This window comes from Triturus cristatus, chromosome 7, assembly GCF_964204655.1.
Source record: "Triturus cristatus chromosome 7, aTriCri1.1, whole genome shotgun sequence".
In the NCBI taxonomy this organism is placed as follows: domain Eukaryota; kingdom Metazoa; phylum Chordata; class Amphibia; order Caudata; family Salamandridae; genus Triturus; species Triturus cristatus.
In genome coordinates this window covers 1,183,501,889-1,183,520,966 of record NC_140590.1, presented here as the reverse complement: position 1 = coordinate 1,183,520,966, position 19,078 = coordinate 1,183,501,889, and the positions used below count along the sequence as shown (strand labels likewise).

The 19,078-nt window shown below is 46.5% G+C and overlaps 1 protein-coding gene across 5 annotated transcripts in view; it reads right to left on the bottom strand.

The window, feature by feature from the left end:
- Positions 1-19,078, bottom strand: part of LOC146811408 (uncharacterized) — an 880,866-nt gene that overhangs the window by 370,785 nt on the left and 491,003 nt on the right. For all 5 annotated transcript variants that reach the window (XM_085618520.1, XM_085618519.1, XM_085618522.1 and 2 more), the window contains exons 9-10: positions 13,975-14,061; positions 12,532-12,742 (exon numbers count right to left, since the gene is read on the bottom strand). In XM_085618520.1, coding sequence (XP_085474646.1) covers positions 12,532-12,742; positions 13,975-14,061 — 298 coding nt within the window. The remainder of the gene's footprint in view (positions 1-12,531; positions 12,743-13,974; positions 14,062-19,078) is intronic.

Sequence of the window (19,078 nt, the reverse complement as noted above, 5' to 3'; positions counted from 1 at the left end):
CACCGCCCTCTTAGGGTCCAAGCGGTGAAGTCTCTCCTCCTCCTTGGAAGGGTTAGGGGGGAGGATAGAAGGTAGCAAGGGTAATGGACTGCCCCAGATGGAACGGATTTACCACCTTTGGCAGAAAAGCAGCCCTGGTCCTGAGTACCATTCTTTCAGCATGAATGGTCAAGAACGGGGGTTTTGAACTTAGAGCTTGAAGCTCACTTACCCTCCTTGCCGAGGTGATTGCAACGAGAAAAAGCGTCTTGAAAGACAACAATCTCAAGGGACACTTATGCAAGGGCTCGAAGGGAGAACCCATAAGATAAGTTAAGACCAGGTTTAGGTCCCATTGAGGCACAATAAAAGGAGTAGGAGGAAACTTGTTTGTAAGGCCTTTCAGAAATCGCAAAACAATAGGCGATTTGAACAAAGACTGCTGATCCGGCAAGCAAAGGAAAGCCGACAAATATCCCTTTACAGTGGCCACAGCAAAGCCTTGCTGAGCAAGAGAAAGGGCAAACTGCAGAATATTAGATAAACAAGCCCTCAAAGGATCAATTGACTTCTCTCCACACCAGAGAACAAATTTAGACCACCTATAGGAATAGATATTTAGTGGAATGACGTCTGGCAGACAAAATCACATCTGGCGGGAGAGAGAAAGAATTCAGGTTGCCCCGTTCAATCTCCAGGCATGAAGGTGTAAGCTCTGGAGGTGGGGGTGTAGAACCCGCCCCTGCGAGAGGAGGCCTGCCCTGAGAGGGAGACGGACCGGAGGGCACGAGGAGAGGTGGAGAAGATCTGTATACCACACCCTTCTTGGCCAATCCAGGGCGATCAATATGACTTGGGCCCGGTCTTGGCGAATCTTACTCAGAACCCGAGGAATCAAGGGTATGGGAGGAAACGCGTAAAGGAGATGTGAGTCCCATCTCATCTGAAACGCGTCCCCCAATGCTCCCTGCATCGGATACTGGAGACTGCAGAATGACTGGCAGTGAGCATTCTCGTGAGTGGCAAACAGGTCCAACTGAGGAGATCCCCACATCCGGAAGACGTGACGAACCACCTCCGGATGAAGCCTCCACTCGTGGTCGGCAGAGAACTGCCGACTGAGACTGTCTGCACGCACGTTCAGAACCCCAGCCAGATGATTTGCCAATAGACAAATCTGATGATCCTGAGCCCAGGACCAGAGACGCAGAGCCTCTCTGCAGAGACAATGCGACCCCACTCCTCCCTCCTTGTTGACATACCACATCGCGCTAGTGTTGTCGGTCAGGACTTGAACAGACTGACCGCGAAGGGAAGGAAGGAAGGCCTTGAGCGCCAAATGTATTGCCCGCAATTTCAGAAGGTTGATGTGAAGCAACCTTTCTTCTGGAGACCAAAGACCCTTGATCTCCAGACCGCCCAGATGAGCACCCCACCCTAAAGTGGATGCATCCGTTATTACTGTGGCCACCGATGGAGGTAGATGGAAGGGCTTTCCTTTTAGACAGATTGCCCTCCACGCTCCACCAAGACAGATCTGCTGCAGCTTCTCTGGAGATCCTCACAGACTCCCTGAGATCTCCTTTGTGCTGATACCACTGCCTGCAGAGGCACCACTGGAGGGCCCTCATGTGCCAGCGTGCATGGTTGACCAACAGAATGCAGGAAGCAAACAGACAGCAGGCGAAGGACCTTCAGGACTGGAACGACCGCTTAATAGTAAAACAAAGGAATCATTTCCTGTATGTCGAGAATCCTTTGAGGAGGTGGGAATGCTCGACACACAGTAGTGTCCAGTACCGCCCCAATGAACAGGTTGCGCTGAGAGGGCACCAGGTGAGATTTGGGTAAGTTTATCGAAAAACCCAATTTGTACAACAGCTGAGTCGTAACCTGCAGATGATGAAGCACCTTCTCTGGCGACTCCGCTTTGATCAGCCAGTCGTCCAGATAGGGAAAGACTTAAATCCCCGACCTTCTGAGATGGGCTGCCACCACTGCCATCACCTTCGTGAAGACTCGGGGTGCAGTTGTAAGACCAAACGGAAGGACAGCAAACTGATAATGTTGCCGCCCTACCGTAAATCGGAGATACTTCCTGTGCGAGTTCAGGATGGGGATGTGGAAATACACATCCTGCAAGTCGATCGACACCATCCAGTCCTCCTGATTCAGCGCCTGAAGAACCTGAGCAAGGGTGAGCATCTTGAACTTCTCTTGCTTCAGATAAAGATTGAAGATCCTGAGGTACAATATCGGACGAAATCTGCCGTCCTTTTTCGGAATCAGAAAATACCGGGAATAGCATCCCTGACCCCACTCCTGCTCTGGAACCACCTCTATCGCACCTTTCTCTAGTAACTTTAGGACTTCCTCCTGCAGGAGAAGCCGGTGGTTCTCTGAGCAAACCCCTTGACAAGGAGGGTAATTTGGAGGGAATTCCCGAAAGGGAAGGGCGTACCCATTTTCTACAAGATCTAGAACCCAAAGATCTGTAGTAACCGATTCCCAATCTTGTAGAAAATGGGTAAGCCGACCTCCCACAGGACCAACATGATCCAGAATGGTGGATCTAGGCCTGCTTTGCGGTGGTGGGAGGGGCCAAGAGGAGGAGGAGGAGGAGAGCTGTCGGTCACGTGTGCGACCCCTGATTCTGCCTCCGTACTCCTTATACAGAGTGCTCTGCTGCTGTTGCTGCTGGGGCTGCCTGTAATAACGAAAGGCTGCCCTTCCGAAACCCCTGTACCTCTTGAACGAACCCCTCGATTGGGATTGAAGGCCAAAAGATTTAGCCGTAGCCTTACTTTCTTTAAAACGTTCAAGTGCAGCATCCGCCTTCTTGCCAAAGAGTCCGGAGCCATCAAAAGGCGCGTCCAACAGCGTTGATTGAGGGGAAAACTCCGATGACTTAAGCCACGCGCTCATCCTAGTGGCAACAGAAGACCCCATGACTCTTGCCACCGAGTCAGCTGTGTCCAATCCTCACCTGACGCACTGCCGCCTGGGCATCCGCCAGGACCTCATTAAAACCAACCCTATACTACTCTGATAGTTTTGGGGCTAGTTGCTTCGCTGAATCCATGAGCGCATGTATATAGTGTCCCAAAAGGCAAGTGGCATTCGTAGACTTAAGAGCCATGCTGGCCGAAGAAAATACCTTTTTGGCCAACTGATCCAGCTTCTTAGCCTCCCTGTCACTCGGGACCTGGGGAAATGAACCTTTAGATCTCCCTGAACATGCGGCCTGAACCACCAGGCTCTCAGGAGACTGGTGAGAAGTTAAAAACTCTGGGTCGCCCGGAGCAGCCCTATACCTTCTGGCAATGATTTTCGAAACTGCCGGAGCAGAAAAGGGCTGACGCCACACCCCCATCACTGGCTCTATGATGGCTTCGTTAAAGGGCAGCAAGGGCTCAGAAACCGTAGTGGGAGAGTGCAGCACCTGTGTCAAAATGTTCAACTTGAATTCAGTAGAAGGCAACTGCAGATCTAAAAGTTCAGCCGCTTTTCTTATGACCGCAAGGTATGGTGCCACATCCTTTGAAGGAGGAGTAATCTCCCATTCAGGAGACAAGTCCAGGCCACTAGCCTCTTTTAGCTCTTCAAAATCATCATCTGACTCCATAAGCTCCCCTTCTTCCACCTCCTCCATTAGGTTCCTTTGTTCATCCAGCACTCTGAGCCTCCCTCCTAGACCGGATTCTTACAACCGGCGTCGGCGGCGCCGTGATCGAATCAGACGGCACCGGTGCCGGCGTCGATCGTGGATCCACAGGAGCAGCCGGCGGCAAACAAGGTCGAGTCGGCGCCAGCGAAGGGGGCGGCGTCGACGTCCTCGGCGCCAGTAAATGCCAAGACGGCGTCGCCGTTTAAAATGGCATGAAGGGGGCCTGAGGATAGGCTTGAGGCACCCCCAAACAGAAGGCCATAGGACCCGAAGGGGCACCAGCAGAGTACATGGCTCTTGAAAATAACCCCCGAACATTGCATTTAGATAATGCGTGGGGTCCTGACCTGGTCCAGGGAAGCAGGATACTGATCAGGCATCACTGGACTCAGGCCAACAGGTGCCGACGGTGGAATCTGCGGTGCCGAAGGCTCACCCGGAACTGGAAGCTCCTCGTCCGGAGCCGGGAACGAAGCCAGAGCCGGAACCGGCGTCTGAGTTAAAACCGGCGCCATAGAATGTTCCGGTGAAGCCACTGGAGAAGAAAGGCCAACAGGTGAATCCGGAACAGGCAAGGGAGATAGAGACGTTATGGCGTCGAGAGGGTGACTTCGACCTCGGAGCCGTACTCCTGTCCGAGTAACGCCGAGAGGAATGCCTCCTCTTCTTGTGCTTCTTGGATTTTGAAGCATGCCCCAAAGTCTACCTCGATCTTGACCTCGTCCTAGATTTTCTCCTGCCTCTTCTCTTTCTTCATCCTCGCGATGAACAGCTTCGCTTCTCTCTCCTTTAGAGTCTTAGAACTCATCTTGCGGCAGCAAGAACATCCCTCTACATCATGGTCCGATCGGCACCATACGCAGTCGTCATGTGGATTCGTGATGGACATATGCTTCCCACATTCACGACAGGGCTTGAATTCTGACTGTCAACATTTTCACAGAAGAAGACAAAGAAAAGCAATAGAAAAACAAAGTAACAGTGAAGCTACAGATAGATTCCCGAAATCCACTGCCGTCGACGGCGCAGAAAAATGGGAACTGACGTCATCACGCCGACTAGGTCTTATGGAGCCGGTGACGTTAGCGGAGTCGCGTCTCTATGACGTCGTCTTCGACCTCACCGGCGTGGACTGCTACAAAAGTTTCCGAATGTTGCTGGCGCAGGGGATATTCGCAAGCCGAGGAATCCACTGGCAGATGTATCCATCAGAAAGCAGCATAACGGCTACCCCCCTCCCCCCCGTTTCTGTATGTAGTACATTGCTGTCATGTCTGTATAGACCGGAACAGCTTTGCCTAGGAGGTGGAGTTGAAAAGATTTTTAACACTAGGAAGATTGCTAACAATTCCAGGTAGTTTATGCGGAATTGTCTTTGTTGGGGGTCCATATGCCCTGGATGGTAAGGGTTTGCAGATGACCTCCCCAGACGGTGAGCGATGTGTCAGCTGTTAGCACTGTCTGTGGAACCGGGTGGATAAACACTGCAGAGAGCGATGGGTGCGGTCGTCCACCAACACCAGATCTGTTCGCAGACCTTGAACCTGGTTCCACTGACGCGCCTAACATTCCTGTAATGGACACATTTAGAGTCTTGCATAAGGGATGAGGAGAATGCAGGAGGACATCATCCCAGTTAACTGCAAGAACACGCGCGCTGGTAGTGAGTGTTTGAGGCTGACATTTTTGGATTAGAGCCTGTATGGTGCTTATCTTGACTGGATTGGGGTATGATAGAATATCTATTGTAGCCCCTAGGTATTGTATGTTGGACAGATGGAGATCGGATTTGGGGAGGTTTATTGTGAATCCCAAGCTGTGAAACAGTTGAATTGTCGTGTGTGTGTGTGTGTGTGTGTGTGTTGCACACAGCTGCTGTGTGATTTGGCTTTTTTGAGCCAGTCGTCCAGATAAGGGAAGACATGAATGTGCCGTCTCTCCTTAAGTGGGCTGCAACTACTGTGAGGCATTTGGTGAAGACTCTGGGTGCTGTAGTGACCCCGAACGGGAGGACTTTGAATTGGTAGTATTGACCATACCAAACCTGAGATATTTCCTGTTAGCGGGGTGAATGGGAATATGGAAGTAGGCGTCCTTTAGATCCAGAGTGGAGAGAAAGTCGCCCTGTGCAAGTAGTGGAAGCACCTGTTGTAGAGTGACCATGTGGAAGTGGTCTGACAATGTAGAGGTTTAGTGGCCTGAGGTCAAGTATGGGCCTGAGAGAGCCATCATTTTTGGGAATTAGGAAGTAGAGGGAGTAAACCCCCGTGCCTTGATGAGGCAAAGGGGGCTGCTTCTATTGCGTGTTTTTTTAATAGAGAGAGAATCACCTGTTTGAAAAGTGTTAGCAGTCTCGGTGTCCTCCATCTTTTTCTAGGGATGTGTCAACTGTAGGCCCGAAAAGATTTTCCTGATCAAACGGCTGGTTTAAAATAGCAGTCTAAACGTCCTGCTTGAATGCGACAATCCGGAGCCAGGCGTGTCTGCCCAACAAGACACTAGTATTGATTGCGGTATCGGCTGCATCCAACTCACATTTTATTGAGGTGTTGGTAATTAATTTGCCCTCCTGGATAAGATCGCTGGCCTTATGCTTGTACTGGTCAGGAAGGTGTTCCATGAGCTTTTCAAGCTCGTCGTAGTGGGCTCAGGCGTATCTGGCCAATAAGGCTTGGGCATTGGCGATACGCCAATGGTTTGCAGCCTGTGACACAATACGTTTCCCTGATGCGTCAATTAATTTGGATTCTTTATCAGGGGGTGGGGTGTCCCTTGTACCCTGTGAGTTTGCCCGCTGCGTGCATTAGTTACCACAAGGGAATCCAAGTGGATCTGACCTTTAATATAAATTGGGTCATTAGGAGCAGCCTTGTATTTTTTATCCACCCTGGGGTGGAGAACCCTGGCTCTGACTGGGTCCTTAAAAACTTTTGGGGTAGGTTTTATCAAGCCTTTTAACATTGGCAGGGTGCTTGTCTTTTGCACGGGTGAGAAGGTTTCTACCAAAAAATCATCTTCTGGCGGGTCGGACTGTATGGTGACACCATTGTATTGGGCAGCTCTGGTGATTAGTTGCGCGAACCCAGTATTGTCATCTGATGGTGATGGCTTAGATGGATAGACATCAGGGTCGAGGTCTGGATTGTAGTCTTCCCAAGTGTCGGTTATGTGGGATGATATGTGAATCATTATCATCCCCCTATGGATCTGTATCCCCATCTACGTCATAGTATCTGAAGTGTGAGGTTAAACTATAGGTTGTGAGGAGTGTGGAGGAGAAATCAATAAGTGGATTAACTGGAGGAGGAGGAGAAGAAGGTGGGGAAGTGTTAGCGCCCATGTCCTGTCCCTTAGGAGGTATTGAAGCGTCCTCTGAAGTGTCCAGTTACCTCTTTTTTGGTGGCTTGGCAACTAGTTTTCCTGTGTTTGGATAAATAAAGTCTTGTTTTGGGTACGAAAAATCAGGTGGTCAATATGTCCTTGTTCGGTGCCGAAGATTTCGGAACCGACCCTTCTTTGGACGTAGTCAGAGTGTTTTTTCTGCTCCAAGGCTTTTTTGGGCTCCGACGACTGAGTCTGAGGCATTTTTCGGCTCCAAAGATTTCTTCGGTTCCGAGTCTCTGTCTTTGGTATGCTTCGAAACCAGAGAGCTTCGACGTCGACGAAGAGTCTTTGCCTTGTGTCTTCAGTGCCGGGGAGGACTTCCCGGCACCAGAATGGGGTTGACTCGAGCCCAAGTCGGAAGGCTTAGGTTTCGGTTTCAGAGCCGGGCCCAAGGGCGGGGCGTCTGAACTGGATCTGATGGGGAAAGCTTGTCTTTATCTACCCTCGGGTTAAGGATACGTGCCACAACAGGATCCTTAAAAATGTCGTCTACATGTCTAGTCATGCCTTTCAACATGAGCAACGTGTGTAAACTTGAGTGTTTTGTAGAGTCTCAAAAAGAAAGTCCTCTTCAAGGGATTCTTTGTGTAGTGGGACTCCCATGGTAAGTAGCAGCCCTACTTAACTCGACAAATCCTACACGGTCATCTGGGGGAGAGGGTTTGGTAGAATATATGTCTGGGTCATTAACAGTATTATAGTCATCCCACACGTCTCCAGGCTGATCATCATTATTATCCCCATCTCTATCACCCTGATTGTCAGGTGTGTGCGCGGTGGTGAGTGCTCAGGTGAAGTTGGTACAGGTATAGTCTGGGGTAGAGAAGGTAGAGGAAGAGGAGGCAGGGAAGGATTTGTCCCGACAGTTGTCTTCAATGGTATGTGGTATTCCTCTTCTGTAGTAGCACCGCTTTTTAAAGTCACTTTTGATGGCGATATGTCCAGTCTTTCAGTCTTTGGGTGTATAACCAGGATTTTCTGTTTATGATCCGGTTTCTCGAGTGGATCACCGAAAACATGTTTTTGTTGACTTGGGCATCTCCGTGTGTTTTGGCTCAGAATGTTTCAGCGCCGATGGTTTTTGGGCCGGAGTTTTTGGATCCTAACTTTGTTTCCGTGCCGACGGAGGATGTTCGGTGCCAGACTTTCTTCTGCTCCGAAGTCTTTAGCTCGGTGCCTGATTTGGTGTGGGGCTTTTCAGAGCCGGAATGCTTTTTACTATGCTTCGGTGCCAAGCCCCAAGGCTGAGCTTCGTAAGCTTGTTCTCGGCATCCACTGGGGCCAGAGGCCGCAGGTTGCGGCAGAGCCTTTTTCTTGGATGGAAGTCGAAGGAGGGGCGAGGAAGGGGCTGTACTCATTACCTTTGTCCCTGCGGGTTAACTTCATCCTCAGAGCTATCTTCGTTAACAAAGAGGTCTTCCTGTTTCTCATCAGATCCGATGGGCTCGCCGCCTTCCTCCTCTTCCGATTGAGGTCTGAAATGGAACCTGCTTGTTGTCTCTGCCTGACGCGTCGTCGGGCCCGACGATTGCAAAGTGTCTTTTTGGAGCAGAAATCTTGGCACGCGTCACAGTGGTCTTCTCTGTGGTAGGGTGACCAACACAAATTTCACACTGCGTGCGAGTCGGTACGCGTGTATTTCGCGTGGCACCGAGGCCAGAACTTGAAAGGAGTTTGTTCCATCGACTGCGAGCCGAACCAGGGGCTAGGCCAGACGGCCTACCACGAGCTCTCCGATCAAAATTTTTGTTAGGAATAATGATCCGCAAAGAAAAGGGAACACGTATGGAAACAATTCTGTCGAGTGTGAATGTGATACGCGCCGAGAAGGATCGAAGTCGAAACGGAGCGCAGCGAGGTACATCTGAACCAGATAGCAGAAAAAAAACAATCTGTAGATAGTGCACATGGTCATCGGCTCCATCACCTAAGGGAGGAGTCTTCTACCTCACGACTAGGGAAAACTTCTTTCAGAAAACCAAAGTACAAACACCGGACCCAACACTAGACAGTGATCTTATGTAAAGCATGTGATCTCGAACAGAGAATACACTCACTACCCTTTGAGAGAGAAGGATTGTCTCTATGGCCGCTTTGCAAAGGAGATTGAAGACCTCGTTCTGTAAAAGCCTTTGTTTATGGCAAGAGGTTTTTGATGGTGGAACTTGCAGGTGGGCATTTGAAGCACAGTGCATACCAATTCTATACAATATTCAGCACCCAGTTGTTGCTGATTATGGTGCATCCCTAGTTTAGATGTTCGCTGATAGTCCCCATCCACTCTCCCCCCATCAAAGTGGGTAACAGTGAAAGGGGAAGCAGCACCTCATTGTTTTCCTGGTGTCTCATAAGGAGCATGTAGTTGTCTATTAGCTCCCTGTGCATGCATTGATCTGCAGGGCTGGAAGTGAGATCTGGCTTGTTGGAGCTGGAGACAGTTAGGCGTTTCAACCCTCCGATGGTAAGGTTGCCTGTCAGAAGGCCTGTACAGTCGACAGAAGTCGTTCTGTATTTTTAGGCTGACTGCCTTCAGTGTGTCCAACTCGGTTTTCATTTTTGCCATATCATCCGTGCGAGAGCCAAACAATAAATTACTAGTGAAAGGTAAACTGATGTGTTGCTGTGCCTCTGGCATCAGGCCTATAAGACGAAGCCACAATGAACGTTGGGCACATATACCATGGGAATAGCTGTGCGACGCAAGGTCAGGCATCTGCCGCCACACTAATTACTTCTTTAGAAACCAGACCTCCTCCTTGCAGGATCTCGTCAAAGTCTTGTCTATCTAACCAAGCCTCTGGTTGCTAGGGAGTTGTTTATCACCATGCAGAGAAGTGGAAAGAAGCTCCTGAAGATGCAGCTGCATCTTTATGCTATGTAGGCCTGTCGGAGGAGAAATACTGCCTTGACAGGTGCAGTCGATGACTGTCCTCGTGGACTGGTCACAATGCTTAGGCAAGGATAAGCTCTTGGCGTAGACCTGTGTATCGCTGCAGTCGACAAGAGTGCCTAGAAGGTGTTTGTATCTAAGTTGATGGGTGTCTTTATGCCACCGATGGAGATGCGTGCCTCTACGTCTCACGGCACCTGGTTACCGAAAACGTAGACCTCTGCGTTGAGCAGTGCCTAGTTGCCGCTGATGGAGAAGTTTACCTCAACGTTGAGCGGAGCCTGGTGGTAGCTGGAGATTACTGCTGTGACGTGGAGAAGCGCCTGGTTGCTACCGACTGAAACTGCCTTGGAGTGTGTCTCGATGTCGAAAGGGAAGCCATCAAAGTACTCTTTGTCGTATGCACTGACTTAGATGATGATAGTGGGCAGCCGATGAGGTGACTGTTGGATGCAGATATGTCAACCAGAGGACACTCGTCGATGGAGACTTCTCCACTGACTGCTAGCAGATGACTTACCTTGACACTGTGGTATTCGACGACTTGTGTATTAGTCTATGGGGAATTTCCTGGTGAAGAGTCAGTCAACATCAGACATTGTAGTTTCGTCATCAACAGCTGTATTGAAGATGAAGAGTGCCTGAAAGACTTTCAACGTCGATCCAGACGCAGAACAAACAGGTATTTTTCTGCCTCTGGAAGTACATTGTTTTCCTTTTTTCACCACTGTATGGAGAAGCGCCTCTCGATGGAGCCTTGTGAAGAGTGGTATCCTTGTAGGAAGGTGGGGGAGGTACTCCTGTTGATTCCATCTTTTTCCTCTTGAAGCCCATGATGACATACCTTCTCCCTATCCTTAAAAGTTTTTCAAGAGAGCTTCGGTCAATGGTGGCAAGCCTCAGGCAGATGAGTATGAGGTAGGCATAAGATGCAGACTGAGTGGGGGTCAGTCAGTCTTATTTTTGTCACAGGTAGGGCACTTGACAAAAAGTGAAGGCATTTTTTTCCAGGACAAAAGAACATTGAAATTCCTCTCAAAACTATTGTACCCCACTCTAGGAGTATAAAGACGTCGCGTGAAGCACAGAAAAATTATTTTTTATAAGCAATTTCTGAAAATATTCAAGAACTTAGAGAGCTCAGTGCTCCTGGATACTAACTGAAGGAGCCAAAAAAAAAGAAGACTTAACTATCACCAATGGGGCATGATGGGATACAGGAGGTCTTGGAGGTCTTAAAGACACGGTGCCAGTATTCTCCTGTTATGCTTATAATACAGCCTATTGGCTAATAAAGCCTTTGCATTCCCTTGCAATTTTCTTTTCACTAAAGGCTATGGTTTTGAACCTTATGCTCTTTTCTTCTATTTACAGAAATGTTCTAGTCTGGTAAGAGGTTTATTAAAGGAAAATTCAATGTACATGGGGTATCTTTAGCCCCTAAAATAGGCAGAATACCTATATGTGTGCGTGTCTAAAGTAATACACACATGTAGTATTCTATACATACATATATGGCATATATTGTGTGCTACGAGGTTCTCACACATAGTGAGGAATATTCTAATGCTTATGACATCGATGAGGATTCACTGGAAGAGAAGTGAATGTTTTCTAGCCATTGTAGGCTATGTATTAAACTGTGCTGCTTTCTATTATATTGTGGGACTCCCATTTCAACAACATTAAATGATGATACCATGTGAATCTATGAAAGATCCATTACTGGAGAAACACTATTAAAGTGGGGAGAGGAGTTTATAAATCAACAAATATATGAAGATGGCACTCCGAGAACACTAAAAGAATTAGAGTAATGCAATAAAACATTTGGAAAAAAGAAGCAGCTCATTTACTGAGTAACCTAAATAAATAACCTCACAGACCATTTTGGACATGGCGCTACACCTCTGGTATCTGACTTTCTAGGTTTTAGTATAGTTGCACACTATTTAGAGATCTCATTTACACAATTTTCACGGATTTATTTTGTGTGGCAAGCTAGTGTTTCAAGCATGAAGTACTGGACTAATGAACTGGCAATTTAAGACAGAAAATGTTAACTCTTGTGCAAGGTTTGTGCTCTGAATACTTTTAACTTTCCAAATAAAAGATTTTACATATGCGTTATGGGGTACATCGTAGAGAAACTCAATTTTCATGAAAATGTTCAAAAATTCCTACTGGAGAATTTAAGGTTCAGTGTTTTTGTACCAGGCACTAGGGGTAAAAGAATGTATGTAAATCTATGGAAATAAATCCCAAATGAGGAGGAGCCTAGTGATACTAGTCTTACTTTTGTTATGTGTACTCTTGTCATCCTGTCACTGGATCCAGAATTTTGGTAAAAAAACACAAGCTATATCATTTAGAAATAGAAATTTCACTTTTGTACACATATACTGACAATAAAAAGGGCCTATTAAGCACTGACTGGGCTGTGATTGCATTACTTTATCAAACACCATTACAGCCCACAAAATACAGCTACTACGAGGATAACAGAGCAAAAGTAGTACTTCCAGACAATGGTGTTCCAGGTTCTTATAAACTTAGAAAATGTATCTGGCAGGTCAGAGGCTGAGCCATCCTAACAGAACGTGATACTCACATCTCTCTTGTCCTTGCTCTCTCTTGAGGGACTCCTGCCCCCAGTTTTCCTTGACGGTGGGGACGCAGACCGCTGCCTCTCATCTCCGATGCTTTCAGTTTCTGTCCTCTTGCGCTGCTGCAGAGGAGGCGGTGGCGGAGGCGGGAGTGGTGGTGGAGGGGAAGCATTGCGCCCTCCCTGGGGTATTGCTGTGTTGGTCACACTTCTGGATCTGGCAAACCGGAGACCAGGTCAGTGGATTGAAAATATCATTCTCCATTCACAGCGTCTTACACCTGTTGGTCTGCCATTGTCTACTTGGCTCCAAAATCATGTCTGTACTGATCGACAAACACTCAAGAGTGATAGGGAACTAAAACAGAATAAATGCCACCATCCCCATTCAACTACTTCTCAATAAGGCAGGGGCAAGTCATACACTGCTGAATGCTTTGAGTCTATGAAAATCAAATATTGATGGATGATGTGGAAGTGGAACCATAAAATTGTAACTCTCCATTAAATCATGAGCCCTCCTTTAACTTGTAGGACAGGGACATACAAGGCTTAGCACCTCTTTCACTCTCAAAGTCCTTTTGTAATAACCTTCTAGCAGTTGATGACCCAAGCAATGTCTCAACACTCCTAATTCCATTCCCCAAGTGTATATCTTTTCCTAATGTAACTATGAAATGAAGGCAGCCATATTATCCCAATTCTGTTACTATGCACTTTATCACTAATGTGTGCACCTCTTCCAACTCGGTTTCTGAGATGGAGAGATCGGCCCACAATGACTACATCTGATGACTAGGTTTCCCTTATTCTATGTGGTTTCCTGTCATGTACCCATTTTTAGTAGGGCAGGACAAAGCTCAGCACACACACTGTACCAACTTCAAACCTCAAGGCAGAATGAAAGAAGTCAGATAAACAGCTCAACAACCGGCTTCACAGTTGCTAAGGTGAGATTATTTTTGCCCTCACAGGTAGGGGAAAACAATACAGTTCAACATTTCATTTAAAATGCGCGCCTGCCTTGAACCCCTAACCCCCATCTGAGTTCGAACATATCCAGCACCTCAAATCAAGATGCCATGTGATGAAGGCTGGAAGCAGAGCCCAAATGTCAACTTTTCTCAAGATGATTCAATCAGAACATAACTGAGGCTGAATGGAAACATGGTTTAAGAGAGGAATAAAACTGAAATCACCATGAGAAAAGGCCCCGATTGAGAATGTATTTAACATTAAAGTTACAAACTGGTAGTTGCACAACATTGCCTTTATTTATTATCAGTATCACAACGAAACAGCAATAAACCACTGGGGGCTGGGACTATACACCTCACAAGGAATGGACAGAGGCGAAGGTTGTGAATCTCAAGGCTTTCGTAGCAGACCTCTCCGTGTTTGGATTGTGTCCCTTCTTTGGCAAAGCCTTAAGTCTAGAATAGAGGGTACCTGCTTCGGGAATCGCCAGAAGATGAAGAGGAGCTGGAAGATGAACGGTCACGATGCTTTTTTTGCGGAGGAGATTTGCTGGGCGACCTGCAAACATAAAAGGAACAAAGTCACTCAATACCACACTAAAATGTCAGAGGGCAGTACAAAGGTTAAAAGGGGACATGGATCTCAGTCCTTATGACTCCCGGTATTCCTGATCTTTGTTTTACCACCTTAGCAACTGGATGTAGACTTGTTTTCACCAAAGCGGAAAGCAGATAAAGCTGCCTTCGTTCTGGAAAAATGAGCACACATTTGCAGGAGGAAAACCATATTCACTTTTATGGGATTTAAAAATGCAAGTAACTATCGGCCTTCACTAAATTCATAAAGATTAGAATAAAATCTATGTGCACAATATCGTAAAAATTCAGAAAGAAAAAAGTTAAATGTAAAAACAATGCTTATGTAGAGGCAACAATTTTTCTCCATCTTGAAAAATACTAAATATTAATAAACCCACAAAAAATTCAAAATGGTTTTAAAATTCAAGAGCTTCACTAAAGCCCCTATCCTTACTGATTCCTAGTTTCAAGTTGGGAAAAAGAACAAGTTACTTACCTTCAGTAACGCTTTTTCTGGTGGGTACTGTATCTGCCTGTGGATTCCTCACCTTCTGAATTATCCTAATGCGCAGCATTCCACTGAAACATTTCTCCTCGGCTCTCACGTGGAGAACGTCACAATGGAACGGCCCACACGTGACTCCGTGTGACATCGGAGCCATAAGACCTAGTCGGTGTGCCGACATCAGTTCCACCCATTTTTTCTGTGCCTTTTCTCGCCATCTAGTGGTTGGATCCGGAATTGTAGTATTCTTTGTTTGTGGGCGTTGACGACGTAGTACCATTTGGTGTCCTTCTGTGACGTTGACGGGCTTCCTCAGGAAGCACCTACCTTTGGTAGCCATTTATTTATTTTTTAAGTTTAATTTTTTTACTTGCTCTCGCTTTTCCATATTTCCTACTTATAGTTCTCTTCCTTGGCGGAGGAAGGTGGGTTCGCTAGTGAATCCAGAAAGTTCTTCAAGCTGCAAAACTACACCGACAGTTAAGAAACTATTAGTTTTGCAGCGTGAATCTTTCTGGATTCACTAAGCTGTGCATAGACTTTGTAGCGGTTTGCTAGTCTTGAGGTGGCTGGATGGAAGATGAACTTTGGTTTGTAAATAGATGCTGTAAGACCTTTTGTCCTACTTGTGCCTCCTTGTTCATTTCAATGTCCACACATTAATGCTTGGTGAATGGGTGTACTGAAGACCATGTTGCTGCCATGCAAATTTCTTGGATTGGAGTGTTAGCGAGAAAGGCAATAGTTGCTCCTTTCTTGTTGAATGCGCTTGTGGCGCCCCTTGTAAAGTTTGTCCTGCTTATGTGTTGTACAATTGTATGGCTTGTGCTATCCATCTTGCGATAGTGTTCTTGGCTACTGGTCTTCCCAGAAAACTCTTTGCAAAGGACACAAAAAGCTGTTTTGTTTTCCTGCATTCCACATAGTACATGACTGTTCTTCTTGCGTCAAGTGTGTTTAAAGCTCTTTCCGCTTTGTCTTTAGGGTTTTGATAGAAACTTGGTATTTGTATACTTTGATTTATGTGGAATTTTGACACCTTTGGCATGAATTGTGGATCTGTCCTCATGACAATTCTGTTACTATTATGTATCTGGAAGTAGGGTTCCTGTAATGTTAGTGCCTGCAGCTCACTTACTCTAAGTAAGGATGTTATTGCCACTGAAAATGCCGTCTTTTTTTGTAAGCATTTGTAGCGTTGCTTTGTGTAATGGTTCAAAAGGTGCTCTCATCACTTGTGCAAGGACTATGTTCAGATTCCAAGCAGGTGCTGGTACCATTTTTGGTGGTGCGATCCTTTTTGCACCCTCCAGGAACCTTTTGACTACATGTGAGGTGAAGAAGCTTTCCCCTGTTTCTCCTCTTGTATATGCTACTTTTGCAGCTAAATGTACTTTCAGTGATGAAAAACTTAATTTACTTTGTAGTAAACGTGTGTGATATTTTAGCACTGTTCTTTCCTTTGTAATCTTTTTTGAAAGATGCCTTTGAAGACACCATTGAGTAACTCTTCCATTTTTCTGTAGAACATTTTCTTGTTGTTGATGTCCTAGCTTCTCTTAGAACCACCATTGTGCTTTCTGGTAGTTTGAGATAGGCACATTTTAAGTCCTCAGGAGCCATGCTGCTAGGCCTAGGCTCTCTGGTTCTGGATGAAGCACTTTCCCGTTCTGCATGGATAGCAAATCCTTTCTTCATGGAAGTTTGTGCATTGTTCCTTCTGAGATTTCCATTAGTGTCGAGAACCATGTTTGCCTGGCCCATTGTGGAGGTATGAGAATCATGGTCATCTTGCTGGTCTTGCATTTGCCGATTACCCTGTTCATCAATGGTATTGGGTGAAAAGCGTAAGCAAATTTCCCTGACCAGTCTATCCATAGAGCATTCCCTAGGGGCTGCTTGCAGGGTCACCTGGATGCGAAGTTTGGGTATTTTGCATTCTGGGGTGTTGCAAATAGGTCTATTTGTGGTGTTCCCCACTTTTTGAAGATTGATTGCACTTCTGCTTGGTTCAGTTCCCACTCATGAGATGCTGTTTGTCTGCTTAGCTTGTCTGCTTCAAGATTGTCCTTCCCTTGTAGGTGCATCGCTAAGCTGTCTATTTCCCTTGGAATTGCCCATCTCCAAATCTGTTGTTCTAGTGTGGAAAGTGCGACAGAGTGAGTCCCTCCTTGTTTGTTGACGTAGAACACTGTTGTAGTGTTGTCCATTTGTACAAACACCTTTTTCCTGTATAGCTGCTTCTGAAAGACTTTTAAGGCTAAGAACCCAGCTTTTAGTTCTAAGATATTGCTGTGTTTCACCGCATCCTGTGGTGTCCACAATCTCCTTACTTTGAGATTGTCCATGTGTGCTCCACATCCCACTAGGGATGCATCTGTTATGGTCATTTTCGGAGTTGGATGTGTAAAAACTCTCCCCTATACTGCGTTTGCTTTGTTCCACCATGCCGCCATCTGATGAACTCTGTGACAACCACTAGATCCTCCCAACTCCCTGTAGCTTGTGACCCTTGAGTTTGGAGCCATTCTTGAAATGGTCTCATGTGCAAATGAATATTGGGAACTAAATGGATGCATGATGCCATCATTCCTAGTAGTGTTCCCACTGTCATCCCTGTCAGGTGATGCACCTTCTGGTACAGATGAGTCTCCTTCAATAGGGTTGATATTCTTTTCTCGCTGGAGAATGCTTTCCCTAACCCAGTGTTCATCTCTGCGCCCAAGAACACCTTGCATTCCGGTTCCATTGATTATTTTTCCCAGTGTATGGAGAAACCCAGCTGAACTAGTGTGTCTACCACTTGTTGTAAATGCTGTTTGCATAGGCTGTATGAGTTTGCCCTTACTAACCAGTCTAAGTAAGGGTAAACATGAATTCCTTGTCTTCTGAGATGTGCTGCTACTGCTGCCAGGCACTTTGTGAACACCCTTGGTGCTGATTTTAGGCCAAAAGCTAGAACTTTGAATTGGTAGTGTTTGTTGTCTACAACAAATCTTAAGTCTTGTGTGTGTTTTGTTCATTGGGATGTGCAGGTATGCATCCTTTAAGTCTAATGTTGCCATGTAATCTCCTGTTTTTTCCTGAGGTAGCACTTACTGTAGGGTAGGCATTTTGAATTTGAGATTTTATGAATTGGTTTACAAACCTTATGTCCAATATTGGCCTTAATGTTTCGTCCACCTTTGGAATTAGGAAGTATGTTGAATATACTCCTTTGTTCTGGTCTCTGTGCGGTAAGTTCTCTAACGCATGTTTTTCCTTTAATCTCTGCCTTCAGTTTTTCGGCCATCGATGCCGAAACAGTCGTCGATGGTGGCTTGTGTCTCTTTTCGGCGCCAAAGCATCCTTTTGCAGAGCGTCCTCTGATGTCTTCGCCTTTGAGGACCTTTGCTGTTTCGGAGTCCTTCTCGAAGGATCCTACGGTGTGTTTTGGCTTGGGTGCTGTAGCAGTCGTCGAAATTTTCGAATTTTAGTTTCGAGCCCGTATTTCGAGACTCTTCAGGTTTTCAGGGTCGACTACTCCCTTACCTCTTTCGTCGTATCCTTTGACGTCCAAGACCAAAATATCTTTCCTCGTCGCCCTCTGGTCCTTCGGCAACATTATCTTTCTCATCACTGGAGAGGCTCAGGTCTCACAATGAAGGCGGTGGTCCTTGGCCCTGCATGTTGTGATTGGCACATCGCTGTCTTTCTCTCCCTCTCAAAGTCTTCGGGGTGAAGACTGCGCAGGCGTTGCAGTCGGCGCTCTGATGATCCAGCCGCAGGCACAGATTACAGACTGGGTTCTGATCCTTCTCAGAGTACTTGTGGCGACAGTTCTGGCAAAATTTGAACGGTGTCTTGTCCATTACCGCATCCAGGAAGCCCCCTGCATGCGCATTCTTCGATAGTCGAAGATCTCAATTATAGACTCCTCGTTGATCTCCTGTTGCTCCAGTCGAAAGAACTTCTTCACGGTCGTTGTTCTTTATTTCTTCGACTCTTCTCTCCAATCTTGGGAGCTTCTCCGTAACGATCCAGACCCAACGGCGGAAAAAAGGAATATGAAAATGGCTACCAAAGGTGGAAGCTTCCAGAGGAAGCCAGTCATCGTCAAAGGTGGTCACCAAACGGTACTACGTCGTCTAAGCGCACCAACAAAAATGTAAAATATAGAAATACTACAATTCCAGACCCAACCACTAGATTGCGGAATAATGCACAGCATAGTGAATCCAGAAAGATTCACGCTGCAAAACCAGAAATTCTTCAACACAGACATTTCCTAGTGCCAAGCCTCGCATGATTCCAACAACAAACCACATAAGATATACACTGATTATTTTTCGGCATAAGCAGACAGGCAACGGGAAAGTGGGTGAGTCCGTGAGGAATCCACAAGCAGATACTGTATCCACCTGAAAAGGCGCTACTAAAGGTATTAAACTTGTGCTTTTGATGGATACATCTGTCTGTTGATTCCTCCCCTTTTGAACTGAATCCCCAAGCA